Source organism: Cervus elaphus, chromosome 4, assembly GCF_910594005.1.
Source record: "Cervus elaphus chromosome 4, mCerEla1.1, whole genome shotgun sequence".
Taxonomy (NCBI): Eukaryota; Metazoa; Chordata; class Mammalia; order Artiodactyla; family Cervidae; genus Cervus; species Cervus elaphus.
The window spans coordinates 51,944,420-51,967,370 of NC_057818.1; the positions used below are offsets into that span (position 1 = coordinate 51,944,420).

Genomic DNA, 22,951 nt, shown 5'->3' on the forward strand with positions numbered 1-22,951 from the left:
ATTTAGGAATTTTTCGAGCTGGTTGTTAAAATGATTGGTAGCTTAAAACCAGACAGGATAAGAGAATTTACACCATAGAAATAGGCTGATGTTATGATGCTGTTTTTCTGAAAAGCTGATCTTCTAGCACACCACTCTTCCATCTATTTCTGGCAAAGACATTTGCTTTGCCAAGGAATATCCTAATTCTTTGATAGATATTCAGTCTCCAGCACCGCCTGTCCCCTCCCACCCCTGCCTTTCCTCACCTCCCTCCTGGGTGGTGGGAACGCGGAGGTTCTAGGACCTGTGTTGTGCTGAGAGTGGAAAAAAGAGAAGAGGAAGCGTGAAGGAAGTTCGTGAAAAAGAGAATAAAAAGTGCAGCGGTGTAGGAAGGTGGCGCTAGTGGTAAAGAACCTGTCTGCCAGTGCGGGAGACATAAGAGACACAGGTTTGATCCCTGGGTTGGGAAGATTCCCCCGGAGGAGGGCATGGCAACCCACTTCAGTATTCTTGCCTGGAGAATCCCATGGACAGAGGAGCCTGGCAGGGTACAGCCCATGGGGGTCACAAAGGGTCAGACATGACTGAGCGACTCACACGCACACAGGAAGGAAAGAGAAGCAGGAATCCATGGGGGGCAAGGGTTCAGGTAGGGACAGCCAAAGGACCAGGCAAGACTCACCGCGCAGTGTCCTCACAGGCAGTTGGGTCATTTCCCCATCTCGGGCCAGAAGGTGGCCAAGCTGCTAGGAGATGAGGAAAGCGCCTTCTCAAACTACCCTGAAACAGGGTGGGGGTGGGGACCCACAGAGCTGGGCTCTGCAGGAAAGAGGGCTGGGGGCCTGGACCAGTGAGGTCTGGGGGTTAGAAGCCTCAGTCTCTAACTGTTGAGAGGGGCTGTGGGCCCAGACTCTTGGGTCAGAGGGGGAGCAGAGGCCTGAATCCTGGGTCTGAGGGAGGAGGGGCTGGGGGCCTGGACTCCTGGGTCTAGGGAAGGAAGGAGGACACAGGTTCTTCCCCCTGCCGGCTCCCCCCACCCTCGTCCTCCCCCCAGATCCTCACCCTACTCACCTCACCCCACCCCAACACCTTTAAGCTATGGAGACTCAGAGGGAGGCCCAGGCCTCGTTTAGCAAGACCCTTTCCTCCCCACCCTTTCCTGGACTACCTTGGGTGTGACAAGATATAAAAGTGCTGTTTCCTAGGAGAAAGAGTGGGAATGAGCTTTCCCGCCACCCAGACCATGAGCCCTGCCCTGATGCTGGCCCTGCTGGTCATCACCCTCGCCCTGCCCCGTAAGTGAGATTCCCGGCCAGGGAGGGGATCCACCTGGAGGCTGAGCTCAGATGGATTTGCTCCTCCCATTTCAGGAGCCAGGGCCCTGGACTGCCACTTTGGGGTAGCGGAGACCGTGCGGAATGTATCAGAACAGCCCTTGAGGTGGACGACTTCCCAGAAGAACTGTGGGGAAGGTTTGGGCTGCCAGGAAACGGTGATGATCGCCCAGAACGGTGAGACGGGCCCGCTCCTGACTTGCAGCCTCTCTCTTGGAGAGACGCCCCTATCACCCCACCCTCCAGTCCTACCTGCATTCTGTGTACAAACTCAAAAGACCGCTCCCCGAAATACCAGGAGCGGCGCCCACCTTAGCTGCCCAGGGGCCTCCTCTGCACCTTCGGGATGCACACCCTCCCTCTATGACCCTGGAGCCCTGACCCCACCATGGCCTGCTTCTGTCTCCGCGCAGAACTCTTCATGTATCTGGTGCTCCTCAAGGGCTGCACCGAGGCAGCCAATCAGGAGGCCCGTGTCACCGAACACTCTACAGGCCCCGGCCTGTCCATCATCTCCTACACGCGGGTATGCCGGAAGAATCTGTGCAACGATCTCGCCACCAGCCTCCCTCTCTGGAGCCCGCGCCCACCCAAAGGTGCCGGAGGTTGGGGGAGAAAGGCACTGCCCGGAGGAGGGGGGCAATGGGGTTGAGGGGGTTGGGGTGAGCACACAGGCAATGTTCTTTTGGAATCCCTCCCTGCCTCCCCTCAACCCCGTCCAGCCTCACCAGCAGGCCCTCCCCAGCACAGCTTCTTCTAACAGCCCCTTAGCAGCACACTGGACTGATGTTCCCTCATGTTCGACCACCCACCTCCGACTGCGGCTCTGGCCCTAACCTGCTGCCCACTCCTTCTTTTTCCCCTGGGGTTTGGGAACTTGCCCGTTGGGTTTCGGCATCTCCTCTTCCGAACTGAAATTGACCTGTGGTTTCCCATTGTCCTCTTCTGTCTGAGATCGTAAATCGGATTTCCCTCTGCCCTTTGCATTTCTCTACTCTTGGGCATCGCCGGTGGACATGGGCATCTTCCACGGTTCAGTGGAGCCGCTGGGTCCTACAAGGACCCCAAGCACCCCTCCCCTCCCCTTACCAGGCAGCCCTCCGCAGATCTCATGCTCCGTCCCCACCTTGGCCTCTCTCTAGTCGCGGGTCCTAATGCCCTGCTCCCCAGACCTTCCTGAGAGGAGCCCAGGGAGACTAAGGGAGCTGATTCTTGGGAGCTGTGAAAAGCCAAGGAGGGTGGAGGGAAGGCGCCTGGCCTGAATTCAGAGCCCCCTTATTCCTCCCTCCCTTTGTCTCTCGCCTCTCCAGTCCCGGGTTCTGTGCGGTGTCCAGTCTGCTTGTCCGCAGAAAGCTGTCTGTCGGCCCCAGAGCTGACCTGCCCGGCCGAGAGCTCACACTGCTACAATGGGGTCCTCCACCTCACTGCTGGTGAGCCACCGGGAGGTGGGGTCGGGGCCAGGGTTGGGAGAGGCGGGGGTGGCGGGGGGTGGGGGCCGAGGCCCAAAATCTGAGTCTCTTGGGGAGGAAAGGGAGGTGAGGATGGGGACGCTGAGGAGGGCGGGCCTGGCTTCCCCCTGAATGTTGGCTGGTCCCAGTAACAGTGTCTCCACCTTCTCCCACTTTCCAGGGGGCGGCACCACCAGACTCCCAGTCCAAGGATGCATTTCTCAACCAGGCTGCAACCTGCTGAATGGAACCCGGCAAGTCGGGCCCATCAGCCTGCAGGAGACCTGCTATCCTCAAGGTGAATGTCACAGCAGCAAGACCGAGCCAGGGGTGAAAGTTCTGGGGTATAATAACCCTGCGAAAGGCAGGCATCCAAACATATCCCACCAAAACCAGCATCACAGGTCGTTCAGATGTTACTACTCACTCAGGCAGGTGTGATGGGAGGGATTCTCCCAGTAGGCACTTCGGGCGAGGATGCCCGGAAACAGAGAAGGTATGTGGTCCAGGGAACAGATCTATAGGACAGGAGATCTATAGGACAGGTGTTTTTAATGATGCTGAGCCTGGCTCAGTTAGGACAGCCTGTCCAGGTGGGAGAGGAGCAAGGGAGCTAGGAGGAAGGTCAGAGAAGCAAAGAGGGTGGGCCACATCGAATGCCACTCTACCCATTGGCTGCAGGAGTGCCTGCTGGTTTCCCTGCTGGCAGTGACTAGGTGCTTCTGATTCCATTTCTCCACCTCCCTGACTTTGGGGGTCTCTGGCTTCCCCTTGACCCCCACCCCCACTCAGGCATCCCACCCTCGCCCAACCCCCACTCCTGGTACCGGAGGGCCCAGCAGCCCTGCTGCAGAGAAAAAGTGATCAGGAGGATGTCAAGGGTGCTTCGGGTGTGACAGGAAAAGTAAGAGCCAAACGAGGACACGGGAAGGGTTCCCACTCACCCGTGGAAACCCAGTCCAGGTGAAACACCCGTGGATGAGAGTGGCCGGGAGTGTCCTGATGGTGGGGAGCAGGATGAGGAGAGGGATGGGGCACGGAGGGAAGTGGGGTCTGGAGAAAGTGGGAGGAGGGTCCTCCCTGACCAAGCTTCGGGCAGAGAATTGAGTGAGTTCAGCAAATGTTCCTGTTTGGATCTCTCTGGCTGGACTGGGAGCTTTGAGGACAGAACCCAGATGTCCCTGACACCAAGGTTTTCAGCCTCGGGCAGTTCAAGGGCTGGGTAAGGATAGGTTCCCCAGGATGTGTTTGCTGACAGGAGTTCATACAGCATTCCAAGGTCTCCCTGACTCAGGGAGAGGACTCAGGTCAGAGGACTCAGACCCTGGCCCTGCCCTAAAGGGCCTCTGGGACTGGGAACAGAGATATCACACAGGTAGCCATGAGGCTGTCACGAAGGGGGCCTGGGGGAGCTCAGAGGAAGAAGATACTGATGTTCTGGGAGGGGGAATTCAGGGAGGACTTCACAGAGGAGGTGACCTATGACCCATGTCTTAATGATGAGCTGCAGTTCATGCATAGAAGAGGGAAAGGGCACAAACAGGCAGAGAGACAGTATGGGCAAAGGCTTGGAGGTGGGGGCAGCCCGCTGTTTTCAAGAAGACTCCCTGGGCTCTGCCTGAGTAGGGCTCATGGCGAGGATGAGGTACAGCTGGGAGCGGTGAGCAAAGACAAGTTTTCCAGGTGGACAAGGTGAGTGTGGGTGGTGAAGGCAGAGCCCTTCCAAGCAGAAGGAACGTCCTGCTGTGTCTTGGGAATGGATGTTGTTGGGGGAGCTGAGGGGTAGGTGGGGGTCCTGGTGGTGGGTCAGATATCTTCCTAGCCAGACTGATGGGGCTAGCCTTTCTGCTAAAGGCAGGGGAGCCATGATCAGGGAGGGACAGAGCCTGAATCTTTTTTTTAAATTAATGCTAGTTTACTTATTCGGCCCTCGTCTCTGGGACTAGCAGGAATATTAGGTAACATAATCCAGCAGACATTCAGAAACAAATCAGACACATGCCACATGCACCACACAACACACGATACACACGAGAGACACAACCACGCACTACATATTCCATGTACACACCACACACCTGTTTCCTCACCCCTCACACATCCCCCCCACACCACAAACGTCACACACCACACTGCACCACACGCCACACCCAGCACACACCCAACACCCAACACACACACACAGCACGGATATGCAGGACACGCACACACTCATACGACACACACCACACACATCACCAACACACTCTATCACTATACACGCACACCACACATCACATACCAGACACCCACCACACACATTTCACACATTCCCGTGCTACCCCACACACTCCACAGGCCCGCTACATATTCACACACCCCACGCATATCCCACATATGTGTGCTGCCCAAACCACACATGTATTACATAAAACACAGCCATTACACCACAAATGGATATTCCTCATATATTTCCCTATTTTGTTGGCTTTCCGCATCAGAGCCATATCTTTTTTGAAAGTTGTTTATTTATTTATTGATATATGTGGCTGCACTGGGTCTTAGTTGAGACATGTGAACTCTTAGTTGTGGCATGTGAGGTCTAGTCGCTGCCCAGGGATTGAACCCGGGCCTCCTGCAATGGGAGTGTGGCGTCTTAGCCACTGGACCAAAAGGGGGCTAGGGTGGAGCAAGATGTCAGGGAGGAAGTGCAGAACAGAAAGACATCCCAGGGACAGAGAACAGCTCCTGGAAGGCATCGGGGCAGGAGAGGACTGGGTGCAAAATGGGCCGCCTCAGGAGCCCAGACTGAAGAAGGACCAAAGGTCCAGGATTTCAACAGCCTTGACTGTCCCCCTAAGGACTGGATTGTGGTTCCAGCTAGAGCAGTGGGTCGGCCCAGCCGTTAAGAGCTTAGCATCTGAATGGAAAGACATGGGTTTCAGTCTGGGCTCTGCCACTGAACCAGCTTTTGAGGATTACCACTGCTCAGAGCCTCTCTCACTAAGTCCAGGGAGGAGGAGACGCTCACTGATGGTCAGAGGTGGCAGAGCATATGCAAAGGCCCCGGGGCAGGCGTGTGCCTCCATGTGTGGTTCAGAGAAGACCAGAAGTCAGTGGGACTCCAGCAGAGCCATCAAGCGGGAGCAGAGCAGGATGGGAGGACAGTGCAGGGGAGGGAGGGCAACTCAGGTAGAGCCTTTGGGGCCATTTCAAGGACTTAGAATTTTATTCTGAATGGGCTGAGGATCTACTGGAGTTTTCTGAGCAAAGGATCGATGTGAATCAACCTTTCTTTTATGGGCATCATTCTGAATGCCTGGTGGAGAATAGAGTAAAGGGGAAGGGGATATGGGGGAGGGGACCCTCCAGGGAGACTCAGGAAGGAGCAGGTGAGAACCAAGGGGTCTTAGACCCTGGTGGGAGCCATGAAGGAGGTGAGAAGTGGTCAGGTTGGGGAGGGATTTTGCAGCTTCAGTGGACAGGATTTCCTGATGGGCGCAACATGGGGTGTAAGAGAGGAGGGATTGTCGAGAATAACAGCAATGTCTTCAACTTGAGCAACTGCAAGAAAGAAGGTGCCATTGGCCAAGACAGGAAAGATGGAGGTAGGCAGGGAGGGAACCAGGCTGGGAGGGAGGCTGCAGGAGCGGGGGAATGAGTCATTCTCCTTCATGGGGGCTGTTGTGAAAGTTAACACATTTGTGGGTTACTTGCACAGTCAGCCCCGGGGGTTTCTGCATCAGGAGACACATCCCAGCCGATCGTATGATGGTCTCAAGAGACGGTCTAATGGTTTTCAAACTAGACTGCTGAGGGCTACAGGGCCTGAGGTGACCCAGGATGGTAATCAGTCCTCCTCTTCCCCATCACTCCCTGCAAGGAGCCAGAATAATGCCTGAGTTCCAAACCTAGCTCCTAACTCATTCACAGTGGGATATTGGGCAAGCTGCTTTCAAAACTCCGCTGTTTCTCTCTTTGAAAATGGGGGTGATACTCTGGTTTCTTTTCAGATCGAATAAATCTTTCGCCCCTTGAAAATGGGGGTGATGATGATGACAACCTGCTTGGGGTAGGGGGGTGCCAGGAGGAAATGAAGCAATCCAGGTGAGGTGAGCTTCTGGGGAGGGTTCATCCTTGGAAACAGATCACGGCGGCTGGGCACCTTTTAAGTGTTCAGTGCACACAAGGCATCTGAGTATTTCTTTAGAACATAGAGTTGCTCAGTGAAGACATAGATGGTGTCAGGCTACTTTCTTGTTTATCTAGATAAGGACCTTGAGGCCCAGAGAGGGAAGTAGAGATTGACTCAGGCTAAGGAAGAGCCATCTGTCTCCATCACAGCTGAAGGAAAGAGCAGCTGTCCTCAAGGGGGCATTGAGAAAGATCCCTGTAGTGTGTTTGAGCAGAAACAAGGTAAAGAATGAGGATGGGGCTCAGACTTCCAAAATGAAAGAAGTGAAAGTGTTAGTCACTCAGTCATGTCTGATTCTTTTGCAATCCCATGGACTGTAGCCAGGCTCCTCTGTCCATGGGATTCTCCAGGCAAGAATACTGGAGTGGCCATTCTCTTCTCTAGGGGATCCTCCTGACCCAGGGATTGAATCTGGATCTCCCACATTGCAGGCAGGTTGTTTATCATCTGAGCCACCAGGGAAGCCCTGAAGGTCCCTTCTAAATCTGAGGTTGAGGGACCCAGTGGCCCGACGGGCTTGCAGGGTGACTCAAGAATGTGAGCATCTTCCCAAGCGGAGGACCAGGAAGCAAGGCACACAGCAGGTGCCTGGCTCCCACAGACCCTGGTGATTCTTTCTCCACAGCCATTCTGACCTGTCATCGGGGGAGCATGCTGCGGATGTCTCCAAACCTGAGCCAGGACCCTGTCACGTGGTCCACAACTGGGGAGGAGCAGTGTAACCCTGGGGAGGTGTGTCAGGAGACCCTTCTGCTCATAGATGTAGGTGCGTGGGCTGCGCAAGAGGGCAAGACCCCTGCATGGGGTCCTGTGTCTCCCTGCCTTGGATTTTTAAAAAATTGATTAATTTATTTTAACTGGAGGCTAATTACTTTACAATATTGTAGTGGTTTTTGCCATACATTGACATGAATCAGCCATGGGTGTACCTGTGTTCCCCATCCTGAACCTCCCTCCCACCTCCCTCCCCATCCCATCCCTCCGGGTCATCCCAGTGCACCAGCCCTGAGCACCCTGTCTCATGCATTGAACCAGGACTGGCGATCTGTTTCACATATGATAGTATACATGTTTCAATGCTATTCTCTCAAATCATCCCACCCTCACCTTCTCTCACAGAGTCCAAGTCTGTTCTTTACATCTGTGTCTCTTTTGCTATCTCACATATAGGGTCATCATTACCATCTTTCTAAATTCCATATATATGCGTTAATATACTGTATTATTGTTTTTCTTTCTGACTTACTTCACTCTGTATAATAGGCTCCAGTTTTATCCACCTCGTTAGAACTGATTCAAATGCATTCTTTTTAATAGCTGAGTAATATTCCATTGTGTATATGTACCACAGCTTCCTTATCCACTCGTCCGCTGATGGACATCTAGGTTGCTTCCATGTCCTGGCTATTGTAAATAGTGCTGCGATGAACATTGGGGTACACGTGTCTCTTTCAATTCTGGTTTCCTCGGTGTGTATGCCCAGCAATGGGTCCTATCCTGCCTTGGATTTTTAAAAAATACTTATGTTTATTTTTGGCTGCTCTGGATCTTCGCTGCTGCATGGGCTTTTCTCTAGTTGCGGAGAGCAAGGGTTACTCTCTAGTTGCCGTGCTTCGGCTTCTCATTGCTCTCTTGTTGGGGAGCACAGGCTCTAGGGCGTGCGGGCTTCAGTAGTTGAGGCTCACAGGCTTAGTTGCCCTGCGGCTTGTGGGATCTTCCTGGACCAGGGATCGAACCTGTGTCCCCTGCATTGCAAGGAATCCTCCTTAAGTGGTTAAGGAATTTTAACCACTGGAGCACCAGGGAAGCCCCCTGCCCTGAATTCTGTGCACTAAATTTTCTGCCACGGTCCCTTCAGGCTTGCAATCCTAAATCCAATTCTTCCTCTGTCTGTGCCTTGGTTTCCCCTTCTGAAAACCGGGAAAAGACGATGGCAGTAATAGTAATCTACTTCACAGGGTGGTCACTAGGATATAGCCGGCAGTCCAGGCAAAGGGCTGAGAACAGAGCCGGCACAGAGAAAGCTTTGCTGTCATTTCAGTCCTGTCCGACTCTTAACTCATTTCATTCAAAGTCTAAGGAACTGCTGTTATGTGTCAGGCAGTGTTTTAGGTGCAGTAGATCCCGTTACATTTGCCTTCTTGTAGCTTTACAGGCCAGTGGGAAGCTGCAGGCAAAACAAAAGAGTAAGGTATCATGTATGAAGATAAGAGCTGTGGACAGAAGTCCAGTGGGGACGGGAGAACAGGAGAATGATGTGAAGGTTGCAATTTGTGCTCTGAAGGCTCCCTGTCAACTAAAAAACCCCCGAACCTAAAATTTTAGTTATTTATTCGGTGGGAATGTTATACACATTTGCAGCAAGTGGCAGGTAATCTGAATACGAAAAGATCACTGTTAATTAAGAGAAAACTAAATCTCTCTCATGAAGAGATTTAACAATCTTCTATCTTCTATAGGAAGATGCAAGTGTCCAGACTTGCTGAAATCATTTCCTTCATATTTGTGGTTGTCGTTCAGTCGCTCAGTTGTGTCCGACTCTTTGCAACCCCCTGAACTGCAGCAGCACACCAGGCTTCCCTGTCCTTCATTATCTCCCAGAGTTTGCTCAAACTCATGTCCATTGAGTTGGTGATGCCATCCAGCCATCTCATGCTCTGTCACCTCCTTCTCCTCCTGCCCTCAATCTTTCCCAGCATCAGAGTCTTTTCTAGTGAGTCGGCTCTTTGTATCAGGTCCCCAAGAGTATTGGAGCTTCATATGCATCTAGCTATCTGGGGCCAGTCCTGCTTTCTTTATTGTTCACAAACTAATTTCTTGTTTATCATAAGAGATGGCAAATGTGGTGGATGGCTGCCTCAGAATTCTCTCTCTCTCTCTGTCTCACACACACACACACACACACACACACACACACACAGCTCCTCAGTGCTTTCAGTGGGGAGGAAGTAGCTGCTGGCTTCCAAATACATGCCTTTGTTTCACCTGGGCTCAGAAATTTGCATTACACACACGCACATTTGCATTACACACACACACACACACACACACACACACACACACAGACACACCCAGCTCCTGCTGGCTTCCAAAAACCTGGCTTTGTTTCATCTGGGCTCAGAAATTTGCATTTGAAAAAGAACGTGTTGACTGGTAGGGCGTAGAGCAGAAAACATTTCACTTCCCACGGGAAATTCAGAGGACGTTCTACTCCGAAGGTGACATTGAGCCAGAAATGAGGGGCAGCAGAGCTGGGGGAGGACCCCGACTCTGGCCCCAGGCTTCCCCGTGCCCCGGTCGTCGTCACGTACCTGTCCCCTGACTGACGAGCCCCTGACTGCCGCCCTTGGAGCCTCCCTTCTCGCCGCCCAGCTTTCTCTCTCTCACCCCTCAGGACACAGGTCGATCTTGCTGGGGAGCAAAGGCTGCAGCCAGATCAGTACCCCAGCTATCACCATCCACTCGAGGCCCCCCGGAGTGCTGGTCGCCTCCTATGCTCGGGTCTGCTCCTCCGACTACTGCAACTCGGCTGCCGACAGCAGTGTCCTGGTCAACGCCCTCCCTCGTCCAGGTATGTGATGCCAGCGGGCTGGGTGGGGACCAGGGTAGGGAAAGACGGGGCCCCAGAGACACATCTCTGGGCTCAAGGAGGTGGCCGCGGCTAAGTGCAGGGCTGTGTGTTCCCAACTTTCTCTCTGCTCCCCAGCTGCCCCGGCCCCAGGACACCTGCAATGTCCCAGCTGTCTGGTCCTTGGATCCTGCTCAGAAAGCTCTAACGTGATGTGTCCTCAGGGCACCAGTCACTGTTACAAGGGTCAGATTTTTCTCTCCGGAGGTGAGTGCCGAAGGTCAGGTCCTGAGGAGGAAGGGGCTGGGGGCCTGGATTCACGGGGTCCCGAGGTGGGAGAGTGCTTGAGACCCTGGTGTTGTGGTCCTTGCGCGGGTTGGAAAAGGATTTCCAGATATGAGGCAGAGAGGAGAATAAAGTTTAATAGAGTGGGAAAACCAAACAGTGGGCTGGCTCAAGGGAGTGCCAAACCCCTTCTCAGGCTAGCAGCCAATTTTTACAGCCTCAAGACAGAAAATTCCTACTTGAATGGTGGCATTAGGTGATTGGTTAGGATGCTATAGGGTGGGTAATAGGGTGGGTATTTTACCTAATACCGGGTCAGGGAACTGGTCGGTTTAGATCCAGAGGCTCATGGCAACAGTTGCTATGGGGCTTGGTTAGTTCCAGAGATTTTTATCCTGTGACCTTGGTACAGGGCTCCACACCTGGCTCACAAGTTTGGGGGTGGAGGGGCTTGGGGACCCAGATTTTCTAGGTCTGAGGGAGGAGGGGACTAAGAGCCTGGTCTCTTGGTCTGAGGTGGAGTAGGGGAAGGTCTAGGATTAATAGGGTCTAGGAACTTAAGCATGAGGAGCGTTGAACGCTCTGTCTTCACTCTCTCTCTTCACTCTCTAGGTGGGGTGACCACCCCAGTGGGCATCCAGGGCTGCGTGGCCCACCCTTCTAGCACCTTGTTGAACCGTAGGCGGAGTATCGGGGTCTTCAACGTGCTTGAGGAGCGTGAGGGTGATGATGAGGTGGTTCCGCCTCCCATTTCAAGTGGAGCCGCCCCTGGCCCTTCCCTGGCTTGGGTGGTGGGGCTGGGGCTGTCCCTAGCCCTTTGGTGTGGGGCACCCTCCTTGCTGACCCTGTTCCCCCATGATCCTTAGCTCCTGCTGACCCCTACACCCCACCTCTCCCTCTGACCTCATAATTCAACAGCCTTGGACACTGAATCATGTCCCAGTCCTCATCACCACCCTCCCCGCCCCCCCCACCACACACACACACACACACACACACACACACACACACTATCTGACCTGGTGACAGCATATGGAAGGGCCTGGGAACAGCTGAACTGATCCTCTGGGAGGGTGGACATTCAATCAGTGGCCAGCTGTGTGTGATAATAAAGACACTGTTCTTTCCCCACATGCAGGGGTTTCTCTATGTGAGGGGAGGGCAGACTCCCAGAGATCTGACACGAGGGAGGAGAGGAAGCCGGTGAGAGAGTCACCCTCTCAGGTCATCTTTCACTGGTCTGGTCCACAGGCCCCCTGGACCAGTTTGGGTGGTAGCAGAGTCTTCCAGATCTTGCAGGCAGAAGTATTAGGGCCTCCTGGGAGGGCTTTGCAGGCAACTCAGCAGTAAAGAATCTGCCTGCAATGCAGGAGACCTGGGTTCGATCCCTGGGTGGGGAAGACCCCCCAGAGGAGGGCAAGGCAACCCACTCCAATGCTCTTGCCTGGAAAATTCCATGGACAGAAGAACCCGGTGGGCTACAGTCCATGGCGTTGCAAAGAGTCAGACACGACTGAGCCACTGAGCACACACATATAATGACTTGGGAAGTGAAGGTGTGCCAGACCAATGAAGCTTCTATTTTAGTAGCCAGCACCAATAGGGGGCTCACCCCACTTGAATAAATTGACATAATGGTTTGTGTGAAGCAGAGAGATGAGAGGATCGGCACCATTTCCTGAGGCTGATATCATTGGGTCTGTTATCATCCTAGGCTTGAAAGACTAAGAAGTCATTACTGTTGTTAGAATCTGGAAGGGGGTGGTGTTTAGAGAGGGCTGCCTGACAGGAGCCATGATCTCAGGCTGAAAAATCCACCCAACCCACAACGACGCTACAGGGAGGGAGCTGGGGAGTTAATACCCCAACTTCACTCAGTGTCCTCCCTCTGGTCTCCTGTTGGGGCTCCACATTGACTGAACCCAGCTGGAAGGTGGGAGGTCCCACTAACAGTCCCTACAGCACAGGGCAGGGGGAGAAGGGGAGAGAATGAATGTGAAGAAGGAAACAGCACAATCCACCCCTTGAGTCCGCAATACAAAAGACACACAGTTCCCATCTGTTACTTAATCATAGAATCATCTTGTGCTAATGACAAGGGGTCACACACCCACAGCTTTAGATAATCAGTTCTTCATGAACCACAGTGAGAGGAAGATGGGGGAAAACCTATAAAAGGGCTACAAAGGCCCTGACTGTGTAGCTGGTGGTGATGAGAACCGCCTTCCTCTACCACCCCTTCTACATTCTCTTACCACCTGCCAACACCTCTGGACATCGCTGGGACACAAGTCTTCATCCTTAAGGGAAGTAAGTGTTCAATAGGCTTGTCTTTATTGGCTTTTGGATACTTTATGCTGAACAGGGCCACAGACAAGTAAATATTACCCCCAGTGCACCCCCTGGCTCCCAAACGTAGTCCTCCTTGACCCAGCAAACCAGCCTCCCTCTGGTGGTCACGTTCCCTCTGGTGGTCTCCTCCGCCTCTTGTTTCAGCAGCACGAGGAACACAAGATAGCATGGGGGCAGTCCTGGCTTCTGGGTCATTAGAGCTCTGATTGGGTTTCTCACCCACACCAAGCCCAAGGTCACAGAGACCAGGAGCCAGAATCCTTTAAGTGGGTTGTCATGTGTACTGATGGGGGGGCACACTCCCTTATCCTCCCCTGTGTCATGGAGCCCTGCATTCTGGCTCTAGGGGAGGTGGCACGATAGACTGGCCAGTTTGAGACCTAGAGCATCTCCTGTTGGGTGGCAAGGTACCTTCTCTAGCTGGTGCCTTGATAAGCCATCATGGCCCTTCGACCCTTCTGATAAGCCAGCTGTGTCTGTGTAGTGGGGCATCTGGAAGGTCAGTGAGCTCCATGGGTGGGAGTTAATTGCCTCAGTTCCTTTGCCTTAAAATACATCCTCTAGTTGGAAGCAATACTTCATGGGAGGACTTCCCTGGTGGTCCCGTGATTAAGAATCCACTTACCCGTGCAGGGGACAGGGGTTCAATCCCTGGTCCAGGAAGATCCCACAGGCCACATGGCAAATAAGCTTGTATGCCACAACTACTGAGCCCCCATGCCCTAGAGCCCATGCTCCGCAACAAGAGAAGCCACAGCAATGAGAAGCCTGTGCACCACAACTAGAGAAAGCCCATGTAGCAAAGAAGACCTAGGGCAGCAAAAAAGAAATTTAATTAGCTAATTAATTAATTTTAAAAAACTTCATGGGATCCTGTAGCAATAGAGCAGACATTTCCTAAGTCCCCAGATGGCAGTGTTGACAGAAGCACTGAGCACAAGGAAGGTGGAACAGCATCAAAAGCATGTATTACCCTGTGGGGAGAAAGGTCAGTCTCGAGAGTCGGGTGTGCGTCCTGAAGAGTCCTGCTGGAGAAAGACATCGTAACAGGCTGAGATTGGCCTCTGCCTTTGTTGGGTTTGGGTACTGAGTGGAGGCCACAGCCAGGTCACCTGGAGAGAGTTAGCTCATTTGTTGTCACTGCATGGAGACATTAGTTAACTCACTAACCCAATAGAGTAGTAATTATATCCCCAGATGATTGAACTAATACCTCCAATCCTATATTCCCTGAGAAAAATATTGGCCCCATGAAACCTTTCCCTTGGTCCTGTCTAGTCTCACACCCTTAGAATCTGTATCAGTCAGGGTCCAAGCATGTGTCAGGAACCACATGCTAATTTTAACAGGTAAAGTTTTTTGTTTTGTTTTTTTTTTGGCCATGCAGCGCGCAGGATCTAGTTCCCTGACCAGGGATCGAACCCCAGTTAGTATAAAGAATCATTATCGGACTTCCCTGAGAGTCCAGTGGCTAAGACTCTGCCCTTCCAATGCAGGGGGCTTGGGTTCAGTCCCTGGTTGGGGAGTGAGATCCCACATACCACAACAAAGATTGAAGACCCCAAGTGCCACAACTAAGACCTAGCACAACAATATAAATAAAAATAAATATAAAAAAACAGGAAATATTTAGAAATAAAAGAATCATGAGGGAATTCCCTGGTGGTCCAATGGCTAGGGCTCTGAGCTTCCACTGCAGGGGACATGGTTCCATCTCTAGTCAGGAACTAAGATCCACAAGGCCAAAAACGAAAGAAAGAATCAGTATCTAGCAACACGGGGTGAGGATTAAGAGGGAATTGGTTACTAAGCCTAAAGAACACAGGGCTTTCCAGGTGGTGCTAGTGGTAAAGAACGCCTGGAGGATCCCATGGATGGAGGAGCCTGGGAGAATATAGTCCACAGGGTCGCACGGGGTCGGACATGACTGAAGCTACTTAGCATATGACAAAGATAAGAGATAAAAGATAATAGTGGATCTAGGGAGCAACCTTCATACTTGGGGCCAGAAAACAAGCTCTTCAGCCTGCAGTGTCCCTCTACCACCCTCTACCGGCAAAGCCTAACATTGTGCCAGGAGATGATGAAAATTGCTTGCAGGATCCAGCAGGGCAATGAAGAGAGAATCTGGAGCTGAGAGGCCATAACTGGCACAGAATCTGCTCACACACATGCTCTGGGATTCCTGCCTGTGCAAACTGGTGAGGTTCTCTAACGCTCTCAATGTGTGGCATGTTCATGCCAGACCAAGTCCTGCGCTTCTTTGGACTACATTAGAAATTCGTTCTTGTGGGTCTGGAGGAGAAGCAGTTTACTATGAGTGGTGTCTATCCCACATCTGAGGGTCACACTCCCTTAACACAGACTGGCAACATAGAACATTTACCTGGCAGTACATCTCTGCAACCCGTTCACTCAAGTCCTAGGCTTGGTTCTCAGCCATATCTGCCCTGTGACTATTGGAAACAAGAGATGCTCTGCCAAGGGAGTTTTCTGATTGTCCATGACATTTCCATTTGGACAGTCTCATCTTTCCATTGCTCCTCTTCCCCCATGTTTGCTCACTAGGGTCATTCGAAGAAACCAGCTGACTCCCCAATCAACCTGTGCACCACTGTTGCCATAGTAACAAAGTGCCACACCCACTTCAGCTCCCAATACCTTGCTTTCCATCTGCACTTATTTCACTGCTACCCCAGTGATAACTTGACCAACTATGAAATTGCCACAGGGCTTCTCTCACCTGTGCCCTATCTTTTTCCATCAAGGTGGTCATCCCTGTGCCTCTCCCATGTAGTGGAAACCTAACCCCAGAATACAATTTTGTTTGTCTGTTTCTGGATGCCACTGCTGATCCTAATTACTGAATTGGTCAGGGTCCCGGCTTCAGGTTCAGTCGCTCAGTCGTGTCCAGCTATTTGTGACCCTATGAACTATAGCCTGCCAAGTCCTCTAGGCTCCTCTGTCCATGGGATTTTCCAAGAAAGAATACTGGAATGGGTTGTCATTTCCTATTCCAGGGATCTTCCTGACCCAGGAATTGAACCCTCATCTCCTGCATCTTCTGCACTGGCAACAGATTCTTTACCACTGAGCCACCTGATAGCAGGAAATAAATTGTTCACCCAAGTTGGGTAACTTGAGTAGAATTTATTAAGGGGAGCGCTGATTACAACTGTTAATACTGGATCCAGGAAAGCCACAAAGGATGGTGCAGGAGTTGGGAGTAATCATATATTTTATTTAATTTTATTTATTTTTGGCCATGCTGCACAGCTTGCAGGATCTCAGTTCCCCATCCAGGGATTGAACCCAGGCCATGGCAGTGAAAGCCCAGAATCCTAACCTCTAAGCCACCAGGGAACTCCTTCATGTATTTTTAAACATATGATTGCAACAATATATAACAAAGAAGATTGCTCTGACCACAAATGCTCTACATCTGGGAGGTGCCATGCACTTCATAGATTTATAACTGGCATGAAAAGGCCCAGTACTGAAATTGGGGAGAGAGCTCCTTTCTATGTAAATCCATACTTGAACACAAAGCCATGTACACTCATGGTGTGCTGGTAAATAAACAACTGCCTCCCTGAAGGGAGAAATAAAAGCTCTGATCTGTAGCACTTGCCAATGTCCTTGGTGTAAATACTCCCACTGTGGCTGATTTCAAGCTATCACGATGTCCCTGTCTATGGAGTTGGGAAGAAATGACCATGCAGGAGACACAGGTTTGATCGCTGGGTTGGGAAGATCCCCTGGAAGAGGAAATGGAAACCCACTCTAGTATTCTTGCCTGGAGAATCCCATGGACAGAGGAGCCTGGCAGGCTACAGTCCACAGGGTCACAAAAGAGTCAGACATGATTGACAGACTGCGTACACACACACACCATACAAATGCAATAGTTATAAATAGCCTCGAGAGCATAGGTAATAGTAAAATAGTAGAGAGAGAATTTAGGAAGTGATGATTTTTGAGTATTTATTACCTTTGTTTTAAAATTTTTTTTAATTTATGGCCATGCTGGGTCTTCATTGCTGCAGGCAGGCTTTCTCTAGTTGCAGTGTATGTGCTTCTCATTGTGCTGGCTTCTCTTGTTGTGGGGCACAGGCTCTAGGGTGTGCAAACTTCAGTAGCTGCAGTGCACAGGCTCAATAGCTGTGGCACACGGGCTTGGTTGCCCTGAAGCATGTGGAATCTTCCCAGACCAGGGATCGAACCTGGGTCCCCTGGATTGGCAGGAAGATTCTTAACCGCTGGACTACTAAGGAAGTCCTACCTTTGCTTCAATATAATTTAGTTTTAAGTTGACAAAATTTAATCTTTAATAATGGCTGTATTTAGCAACTGGCTTGAAAAACTCCTGAAAATTGACTCTCATGAACCAGGTGGAGTCAGTCCCAGCACAGCATGGCCCACACCCCAGAGAGAGCCAATGAGTATGTACAAATGCTCTTGCACACCCTGCCCTGAGAGCCCTCAAGGATCCCCTGAGCTCTCAATTCTTAAAGAATAGATCCTTATTCTTCCTTCCATCTCTGAACCTGTCAGGGTAACCTCACCCATGGTGGGTGGGTAGGGGACCATATTGGCTCACTGCCGGAAGCATGGGCACCTCAATATCCAAGATTTGTGGTATGTGAGCATTGAAGCCATCAACACTGTGGGTCTCCCTATTATGTCTTGAGAAGTTACCCGAGACGACCAACACCTACAATTCCCAAGATGTGAGAAGGATGGGGACTTCCCTGGTGGTCCAGTGGCTAAGTCTCCACCTCCTGGTGCAGGGAGCCTGGGTTCAATCCCTGGTCAGGTAACTAGATTCCACATGCTGAAACTAACAGATCCCCATGTGTGCTAACTAAGACCCGGCACAGACAAATATAAAGAAATTAAAAAAAAAAAAAAAGAATTTCTACTGAGTTACTGATGGCTTTAAAAACTGAACCCAAAGAAAGATGTACTATATATAAATGATTAACATTTTAAAGCAGCACTAGCTCTTGTTAAAATGTCTGCTTTTAGTTACTTTATTCAGAGGTGGTTTGGGGCCATCTTAACCATGCCAAAAGTTAATTTAAAACACACAAGTAAAATACCATGTCTCCCTACTGGGGCTAAGTGAGCAGACACAGGCAATTTACTTTAGAATAGAGTAGGGGTGGGGGGGGAAGCCCTTTATTTAAGCTTGTGCATTTGGGTGCAAACAACCTTCCAGGGAGAAATACATGGAACAATGTCCAAAGCTCACAGAAAAAACGTCTTCCAGCCTCTCAATTCCATGGTACTTAGCTATGGCAGCCTCAGCAAACTAATTAACAGGCCAATGTGTTATTTAAGATGACCTTCACTACAGTTACTAGATGTCAAGTATGGAGGTAGGACTGAAGAGGCAGGGTGAGTGCTACTCAGAGGCATGGGAAGGGATGAGGGTCTTAAGATTCTGGAGCTCCAAGCAGGTGTCTATGCAGCTTCCAACCACCCTCTCTGCCCTCCAGTTCCCCCTAACTCATTGGTCCCGCACTGGCAATGGTGGCCAAGATCTGAGACCTTGCTCCAGACCTATAGTTACACAATAACCCGGGAAAACCACATATTGCTACAGATCAAAAGAGGTGAGTTCTGGAGGCCTGAGTCCAAAAGAAGGGAGTGTGGCTCGGATTCCTGGGTCCTGAGGGACAAGGTCTTTGGACCAGAATGCTCTCTTACTATGTATATTAACTCTTTCTAATAGTTACATGGATAACAATATTAATAATTATATTCTTAATGTTAACAGTCCCCAACTGGAAGCTTTTCATATATTTTCACATAAAGTTAAGAGTTTCACCAACACCATTCTTACTGTGGCATTTTCTCTGTGAAAAATACTCAGTTATACCACAAAACTCACAGAAACAATATTAAGTCTGAAAGAACACATGGCATCTTCGTTACATCCAGAAAACTTATATGTAAGTGTACATATATGTAAAATATATATATATATATATATATATATATATATATATATATTATATAATGATTTCCATCCATGAACAAGAAATCTGAATGATTCATGATGTTCATGATACTGACACCAATATGCGGGTTACAATGGCATTCTGCCGTTCAGGGTGCGAGAAATAACGCTGAAGCCAGCATCCCTCTATTCAGTCTTCCAGAAGACCACGGAGGAGGCTGGTGCCCTGGTGTGTACAGAGGATGAGGCCTGGGCTGAGCAGGAACCACTGCAAGTGAAGAGTGAGGGGACCAAGTTGACTCCCAATAGATATGGCCACTGGATGGATGCTGGGAAGGGGCCAAGCTGGTACCATGAGAGGAATTTGGGCTAGGAGAAGAGTTCGGGGGATGAAAGCCAAAGGTTTGCCTTCCTAGTGCGGCTGGGGAAATATGAACTCTATAGAACAAACTGAAAAGTTTAAGCAAGGTCATTTGGGAGGCACCGCCCCCGCACTGAGCTGGCCTAGCACAGCCAAGACCAGCGAGTTCTCGGTCCTCCAGTTACCCGCCACTCGCCATTCTGCGCATGTGTACCTTCTAAGCCGGTCAGGGATAGGCCAATGGGGGGGTGGCGTTCCTCCAGGCTCATCCAATGAGCTATCAGACGCTTTCGTGTCAACCAATGGGGCTTCGAGTGAGCTGTCGGGTGAAACAGGTCCCACCTTCTGTGCCTCAGCGAGCTTGAAAGAGAAAACCGGGTTTGGAGAGTGTGGCGTCTCAGGGCGTTACTTCAGCACCAGTATATTCTTGTGAGATTATTTGGAAGTCAGGAGGAATTTTGGTCCCTTAACGGGAAAAAGAGGGGCTGGAGACCCAGTTTCCAGGTTCCTGGGTAAAGATAAGGCTGGGTTGGGATAAAGATAAGGCGGGACTCCTGGAGTTAGCGGGGCGAAGGCTGGAGCCTTGCGCTCGTTGATCTGAGAGGGGGAGAGGCTGGGTGCCCAGAATCACGTGTCCTGCCAGAAAAGGTGGCTGAACCCAAACTCCTGGATCCTTAGTTAGGACCAGGCTGAGATCTCAGAATCCCGGGTTCGGATGAAGACGGGGGCAAGGAAACCTGAGCCTCCAGGGCGTAGGTTTGATTCTGGACTCCGGGGTCTGAGGGACGCGGGGCCTGTAGGCCAGATTATAGCTCAAGAGGTTGGAGGGTACGGGTTGTTGAGCTCGTTGGTCTGGGTGGCCGAGTCGGAGAAGTATAGCTATGGAAACTGAAACTTGTTAACTAGTTAAGTTGCCCAAACTCACAAGCTAGATAGGGACAGACCGACTTAAGAAGTCATCGTTTTATATATACCCGTAAACTCTGCCTTTTAGTCGTGCTTGCTTAGATTTTATCTTATTCCATGTGACTGAAAAGCTTCCTGTCCATGTCCATCAAATCACAGATCCTGCCAATTCTTCCAAACATCTCTAAAAGAAGCCATGGGAGCCTGTCACTTTCAGGGTCTGCTGCTCCTCTTTCTTGTAGGAGCTCCGACCTTGATCAGTATGTATTGGAGATGTGGGGGTGGGGGAGGGCGAGGGGAGTGGTTGGGTCAAGGAGGATGGATTTCTGGTGAAAAAAGAGTGATTTGGGGCCCCAGCAAAGGAGGACAAGTGCTCATCTTTATCTCCTTTTCTCCCCAGTGGCACAGAAATTGTTTTGTCAAAAGGGTACTTTTGTGGGTATCCAAGAGAATCCAGCAAACATGTTCAACTGGACCTCAAAGAAAGTTGAGACTTGTGACAATGGGGCATTGTGCCAGGAAACCATCCTGCTGATCAGAGCTGGTAAAATGAGAAAGGGGCGATTGGGCTGGTGGTGAGGGGGGGGCTATGATTATGTTCATGTTAAGACTGTTCCACCTTCCCCAGGCCAAACAGTAGCGTCCCCACCCACTTTCTTTCCTTTCTGTCTCACAGCAGGGACCAAGGCAGCTATTTTGGCCACTAAGAGCTGCAGCTTTGATGGGACACCGGCAATAACGTTTATCCAGCACGCAGCAGCCCCAGGCCTAGTTGCAATCTCTTACAGTAACTACTGCGAGGATCCCTTTTGCAATAACAGAGAGGGATTAGATGATATATGGAGGACACAAGAGACTGAAGAAGGTACCCTGCGAGGGAAGAGATGGGTGCTAAGGAAAACTCTATACACTCCTGAAAAGAAAATGGGAGGCTTCCTTCTTTGTGTTCTTACTTGGTTTAGGTTCAAGTGGGCCATACACAAAAGGACCTCAGACCTTTTGCTTGTCTCTCTTTTTCTGAATTGTCACCTCAAGATCTGTAAACAGTACTCCAAGCAGAGGGACATCAGTGAAGGCTGCAGTGTAAAGTGGATTTGGGGTTTATTAAGCAATAAGATGTCAGTGGAGGTTTCTGAGCAGGATGGTGGCATTGGTCTAACTGCTCTGGCTTCCCCATTGCCACATGGCCACAGCCCAGTTCCTGCATTTGTCCTCAAAGTCTACAGTAACCTGGCCACACCTACCTTTTCAGGTCATTTTCTTCTCTTCCCTCTCTCATTTATTGTGTTTTAGCTAGGGCAGGATTCAAAATATTTAACAAGGGAGATGGTACTGGCCAATCAGAATGGATGCTGGCTATAGAAAACAGTCCAGCCCTGCCTGTCTGTGCCTACCAGCTGAATATCAACACCTGGTGATTTCTCACAATTCCCAAATCCACCAAGCCAGCTCACACTTCCAGGCCTCTGTCCTTGCTGTTGCCTTTTTTATCCTCACTCAACCCCCATTTCACACAGCTAATCTCTGTTTATCCTCCATCTCAACTGAGGTATCTGTTCTGGGAAAAAAAATCAAATTATTTTAGGTAATTATGCATTCTTCCATTTCTTCACTACCGTACCTTGGCCAAAGTGCCCACAGAGTTGTATGGTAGGTAACTACTTACATGTCTGTCTCTTTCAGGACAATGTTCCTAGATGGCAGAAGCTGTGTCCTTTGCATATCTGTACCTCCACACCTATACACAGTTTGGAAGTCATGTTGGATTGTGTTCTGACAGCACAGATATCAGTTGGAGAGGGATGGGGAGGTGGTAGTAACAGGCCTTGAGTAGAGAGGCATCAGCAGGAAAGACTCGAGGAAGAGAAGGCAGCAAAGAGAGATAACTCCAGAGGCAGGACACATCCTTAACTTTCTCTCTCCTCCCTCTTCAGAAACCAAAGGGACAACAGGCCTCCGCTGCCCCACCTGTCTGGCTCTGGGATCCTGTTTAAGTGCTCCTTCTCTTGCCTGCCCCAACGATACAGATCGATGCTATCAAGGGAAACTTGAGGTCTCTGAAGGTAAGCTGAACATCTGATAATTTCAGAGGCCAGAAAACCTCAGGCATCTGAGTGTAGCCTAAGAGGTTCTGACACTGAGTTCCAGGAATGAGGTGAGGACTGGATTCCTCTCTGATTTCCTCAAACATCTATGTGTCTCCCCATCCTTGTTCCACAGGAAACATAAACTCAGTTTTGGAGATCAAAGGCTGTACATCCATCATTGGTTGCAGGCTGATGGCTGGGGTCTTTAAAGTAGGACCCCTGTGGGTGAAGGAAACTTGCCCCTTCAGGTCCATCTCGGCCCGAAAGGTTGACAGTGGGGCCACGTGGTTTCACACTTCAGTTTGGAAGTTAAAGCTATTGCTGATGATGTTACTGCTTGTCCTTGGAGGGAGTGCTTCTGGTCCCTAATCACCTCTTCAGACTGGTCATCAGCAGCTTGAGGAGCAGGTGGAGATTTGAAGAGCAGTTCCTGTGAATGTATTTGACATTTCTAATAAAGTTTCTGCTGTAATTTGTGTATGCCTCAAG

The 22,951-nt window shown here is 50.6% G+C and overlaps 2 protein-coding genes across 8 annotated transcripts in view; both read left to right on the forward strand.

Moving 5' to 3' along the window:
- CD177 (CD177 molecule) overlaps window positions 1-11,922 on the forward strand; it is a 33,302-nt gene extending 21,380 nt beyond the window's left edge. For 2 of the 4 annotated variants that reach the window (XM_043899332.1, XM_043899333.1), the window contains exons 2-10: window positions 1,188-1,277; window positions 1,353-1,493; window positions 1,730-1,912; window positions 2,627-2,746; window positions 2,946-3,062; window positions 7,564-7,704; window positions 10,333-10,509; window positions 10,645-10,773; window positions 11,404-11,922. In XM_043899332.1, the coding sequence (XP_043755267.1) occupies window positions 1,202-1,277; window positions 1,353-1,493; window positions 1,730-1,912; window positions 2,627-2,746; window positions 2,946-3,062; window positions 7,564-7,704; window positions 10,333-10,509; window positions 10,645-10,773; window positions 11,404-11,657 (1,338 nt within the window). In that variant the 5' untranslated portion in view covers window positions 1,188-1,201 and the 3' untranslated portion in view covers window positions 11,658-11,922. The remainder of the gene's footprint in view (window positions 1-1,187; window positions 1,278-1,352; window positions 1,494-1,729; window positions 1,913-2,626; window positions 2,747-2,945; window positions 3,063-7,563; window positions 7,705-10,332; window positions 10,510-10,644; window positions 10,774-11,403) is intronic. The other 2 variants (XM_043899334.1, XM_043899335.1) reach the window with 2 other exon arrangements.
- A 1,048-nt stretch (window positions 11,923-12,970) lies between these two features.
- Window positions 12,971-22,946, forward strand: TEX101 (testis expressed 101). Of its 4 annotated transcripts, XM_043899339.1 has the most exons (7): window positions 13,078-13,101; window positions 19,303-19,510; window positions 20,535-20,635; window positions 20,776-20,919; window positions 21,052-21,240; window positions 22,310-22,438; window positions 22,596-22,946. In XM_043899339.1, exons 3-7 carry the CDS (start codon window positions 20,572-20,574, stop codon window positions 22,829-22,831), a joined length of 762 nt encoding a protein of 253 aa, XP_043755274.1. In that variant the 5' UTR covers window positions 13,078-13,101; window positions 19,303-19,510; window positions 20,535-20,571; the 3' UTR covers window positions 22,832-22,946. The 4 variants fall into 4 exon arrangements, with proteins under 4 accessions (XP_043755275.1, XP_043755274.1, XP_043755272.1 ...); XM_043899340.1 differs by lacking the exon at window positions 19,303-19,510 and having other exon boundaries at window positions 12,971-13,101; XM_043899337.1 differs by lacking the exons at window positions 13,078-13,101; window positions 19,303-19,510 and adding an exon at window positions 19,807-19,898.
- Window positions 22,947-22,951: the final 5 nt, after the last annotated feature.

What these genes read in the sequence shown, in the direction of transcription:
- TEX101 (XM_043899340.1), top strand. Translation starts at nt 20,572, where the DNA reads ATGGGAGCCTGTCACTTTCAGGGTCTGCTGCTCCTCTTTCTTGTAGGA. An exon ending in AGGAGCTCCGACCTTGATCA is followed by an intron (nt 20,636 to 20,775) that starts GTATGTATTGGA and finishes TTTTCTCCCCAG; the next exon opens with TGGCACAGAAATTGTTTTGT. An exon ending in CATCCTGCTGATCAGAGCTG is followed by an intron (nt 20,920 to 21,051) that starts GTAAAATGAGAA and finishes TCTGTCTCACAG; the next exon opens with CAGGGACCAAGGCAGCTATT.